The 3,923-nt window shown below is 39.0% G+C and overlaps 1 protein-coding gene across 1 annotated transcript; it reads right to left on the bottom strand.

The window, feature by feature from the left end:
- Positions 1 to 1,532: 1,532 nt before the first annotated feature.
- LOC137817135 (F-box protein At1g67340-like) lies at positions 1,533 to 3,283 on the bottom strand. The gene is made up of 3 exons (XM_068620372.1): positions 2,840 to 3,283; positions 2,593 to 2,755; positions 1,533 to 2,452 (listed from the first exon to the last, which is right to left on the bottom strand). The coding sequence occupies exons 1-3, from the start codon at positions 3,118 to 3,120 to the stop codon at positions 1,730 to 1,732; spliced, it is 1,167 nt and encodes a 388-aa protein (XP_068476473.1). The 5' UTR covers positions 3,121 to 3,283; the 3' UTR covers positions 1,533 to 1,729.
- Positions 3,284 to 3,923: the final 640 nt, after the last annotated feature.

Below are 3,923 nucleotides of genomic sequence, written 5' to 3'. Positions count from 1 at the left end.
TAATCTATACAAAATCGAATCTTTATTTTAAAATTTTCCCTTTTATTTTCAGCTTATTATATATGTTCAGAGTTTCAGCCAGCTAACCTTTTTTGTGAAACCCATCAAGAAATTTACAAATGTTTCTCCTACTTTTCTTTTTCATCTTTTCTGATTCCTTTTTGACCAAAAAAAAGACAGTCATAATTAAAGCTAAATGGAAGCTGGTTCTGGAGTCGCATTTAGTTGTAATCCTACCAACGTCATTAACATAATTTTATTGTACAACTTTGTTAGGTATTGAATAATAAAAAAATTAATACAATGCTCAGTGAGTTATAATAAATAATAAATTAGGTCAAATATAAAGAAATATAAATAAAGCAACTTCCCAATTACGTGCATAAAAGTTAATGCGCTTAACTACTAATGCAGCTTCGTAAATTCATTAAATCATACCAATTGATTCTCCACAGAATTTCTCTACACACTATGTGGAGCCCTGGTGCAAGGAAAGTAAAAGACCTTGATTTGAGACCAAATTTATAGAAAAAAACTATCCAAACACATAATAGATTACTAACAATATTTACTTTAAAAAAACAAAATGTAATGTTGATAGCAAAAAAATTTCACCCAAAAGTAAGTCCATCCTCTTGTTATGACATAATTATCTTTTGTTGTAACAAGTAACTGCTTTATTTATTTACTAGTTGACTTTTATTATCTAATTAATCAAAGTTAAAATACTGTATATGGTATTGTAGTTAATATCGTAAACGTTAGAACTGACTAAAAGTACCAAAGCATTTATTGTGTCATGCATGTTATTATCCTGTACACATGTTTGTTCGTAGGATTGGTATTTCCATCGAATCAAATTTGAATTTTTGAAAGAGGCGAATTAAAACTTGTTATAAATAGATTCGCACTTATTAGAAACATGTTGTAAACAGGTGAAGCAGATGTCTGGTTGAAGATTAGTGTTTGTACTTAAAGAGCACAGAAATGGTAATTATTATTATAACCTCACTTAAACCTTGTCACTTGGTTGCTGTCTTTCATAGAATAAAATAACAAAACAAAATTGAATAATATCTTCCAAATAATTATTGGTACCAAGATATGATATGATAGGTTGCTTTGCCTCATTTGTCATTAACACATTTTTGTAATAATTTTCATGAAGCTACTAACAAGTTGTTGGATCACAGAGAGAAGCTCCCTAATCATATAGCATGCATGTGAGGGGAGGTAAAAGTGTGTGAAAATGTTGAATTAGTTTTTTAACTTATGCCATGGCGCCGCATTAAATCAATGGAGACAAATCACACCTCACCAAATCTCCCACCTTCAACTTAATTACATTTAATTTTGTCATATCCACAACACCTCAATTCCAAACAAACTATACTTATCTACTCCTAACATGTGTTTTTTAGAAATTATTGCATTTTAATTGGTATTAATCATTCTCAGATTGATTAAACTTCACATTAACATCTTACCATTCATTCTCTAATTAAAGTTAAACTCTGAAATTGCACAAAGGATAAAGAAATTTAATCTACTCTCTCGATTTTTCTGGAGAATTCTCTCACTATACAAGAAAAAAAAAGTACTCTATACCTTTTTTTAGACGGCCAATTAATTTTTTTTTCTCTCTCTTCACAAAAATAGATCCAAATCTTCCTCCGTCCAACAGAACCTTCCTTTCCGTTACCGTCACTGATTCTTTCAGAAAAACTGCCTAACTATCCGCCATAGCCATAACCTCTCCGTCACTATCCTCGTCTCCACCGTCTTCGCCGTCTTCGTCGAGCCACCGCTCTACGGGGGCGCACTCCGCCTTGTGCCGGAACTTCCAATCGAGTGCTTGGCACGCGCGTGAGCAATAGTTCACCGCGCCACACACAGAACACCTTCGAAACTCGTGCTTCCTCGACTCCGGCCTCCCGCACCCCGCGTGCGAACACAACCTCAGCCCCTGTCCAGGTGAACCGCCGCGAGAGGCGAACCACTCTGCCATGAACCGGCTCGCCGGATGAACCTCCGGCGTCGGCACGTTACATCCGAAATCGCTGAGCAACGGACATCCGATCCCCTGCCGAAGCTGTGGCTGAAGGTTGCACGTCAGCCAGTGGCGCGCGGCGGCGCTCGTGGACAATACGGCCGCGAGCTCCCGTGCGTTGGCCTGCACGAGGAACCGCCGCCCCTCGGCGATGTTCTGCCGCACGCCGTAACCGTCTTGCAGGCAGTGACCGAGCTCGCGCAGCGCGTCGACATGGCCGAGGAACGCCGCTCTTGCGCAGAGCGCAACGCCGGCGCGTAAATCCTTGTCGCTTTTTGTTCCGCCACTGCCGTTGAACTGAATCACGGCGAGTGAGTAGAGAGCACGCGCGTGAGAGTTTATCGCTGCCTTCGCCATTAACGACGCGCCGCTTCCTCGGTTTTGGAGACAGTAAAACCGAATCTGCGCACAGACAGAAAGAAATCATCTAGTTAGATTTGTGAAAAAGCAATAAAAATTGACAATCAATTTCTTCACATATTACAGTATTTTTCAAATTTCCTAACTTGAATTTTAGGTTATTTGTTTGAGAACTAACTAACCATGCCTAAAGTGTAACAGGCTTCAACATTTCCGGCATCGGCACAGTGCTTGAGGAAACGGTGCGCTGAATCGCACCAATCTTTGGCTCTAATAGCGAAAGCTCTTGGAGAGACTTTGGACAAAACAAGGGAATGGAGTGCTAACTTGTTTAATCTCCTACACCTGTTCCACAAATACTAGAATCAGACACCGCTCAAAAGAAATGCAAGAAGAAGAGAAAAACCATGGTTGAGAAAAACTACGCACGTAATTAAAACATTGAGAAAATCGGAAGGTTTAGTGGCCGTAGAACTAAGCTTGCAGAAGATAGAGATTACAAGGTCATCCGGTAAAGACTCAAAAAAATCAAAATCGGTAACAGTTTTTTCCGGCGTCTTCTTCTGCCGTTTCCGGCTATAAATAAAGGAGTCTCCGGCAACATGCATACGCATATGCATGTGCAGATCCTTGTTTTTATTGGGAAGCCTGACATCGGAACACATCCTTGACACTACTCCAGGATAACAGGCTCCTCTCCTTGTTCTCATGTCCTTCTCTTCTTTTTTACTGTCTCTCCCTTGAGAGATAAAGAGGAAGAAAACCTAGGTAGCAAGTTATATATAGGAGGGTAATGCAATGTGATGTTATGAATCTCCAAACCTGGACCACAACAACATCAAATACACTGCCAAGGTTTTTAAATACCTCTTCAAAAATAAGTATGTAAATGTAAGCGGACACAACAAATGTTAAGGTGGGACCACAACTACTTAATTACTGAAACAGCCCTAATGTTGTCGTTTATGCTGGTCAAACTTGGTTGACCCAGATCCGCACCCTCGTCCTGCATAACTTGATCGTATATTAAAAATAAAAAATGGTTCTCATTTTGTACTGCCAAAGAAAATGCTTTTATCTTGTCTGCACCATACCTTTGATTTTGAACAGTCTATTCTTCTTCTCATCCTATATGAGTTTAATTAGTTTTTGTTCTAAAGAGGGAGATTGTTTTAAAAGCGGTTAAATTTGTTGAGTGAAACAACTAACTTCAGTTATTTTCAAAATTGAAGCTAACCCCAGGTTTGAAACAACATTAGCTATTATTAGATGTGTGCGCGTGATAGACACATGTGTTTTGGTGCGTGGCCGTTAGGAACGTGTTTGAGCAGGCAGTGACATTGGAGTGGGCAATTTTTACCGAATCCTCGGCACTCGTTTAAGACCAAACTCATTTCGAGGTCAAACTACGATTCAGCAACTGCTTCAGTTACATTACACTTCTTCTCTGTCTTTCTTTTTTCCAGTTTATGCCTTTATTTTGTTTTTTTTAGGTTTCATACCAATTTTTCAA

The sequence above is a fragment of the Phaseolus vulgaris genome, unplaced genomic scaffold, assembly GCF_000499845.2.
Source record: "Phaseolus vulgaris cultivar G19833 unplaced genomic scaffold, P. vulgaris v2.0 scaffold_17, whole genome shotgun sequence".
Classification (NCBI taxonomy): domain Eukaryota; kingdom Viridiplantae; phylum Streptophyta; class Magnoliopsida; order Fabales; family Fabaceae; genus Phaseolus; species Phaseolus vulgaris.
The sequence above is the reverse complement of the archived record's forward strand: the minus strand, read 5'-3'. Positions and strand labels throughout refer to the sequence as shown.

Excerpts from the sequence above, each read along its gene's own strand:
- LOC137817135 (XM_068620372.1), bottom strand. The coding sequence starts at position 3,120 with ATGAGAACAAGGAGAGGAGCCTGTTATCCTGGAGTAGTGTCAAGGATG. Across the intron at positions 2,756-2,839 it reads TTTCTCAATGTTTTAATTAC|GTGTAGGAGATTAAACAAGT; the intron begins GTGCGTAGTTTT and ends TTTGTGGAACAG. Across the intron at positions 2,453-2,592 it reads CCTGTTACACTTTAGGCATG|ATTCGGTTTTACTGTCTCCA; the intron begins GTTAGTTAGTTC and ends GTCTGTGCGCAG.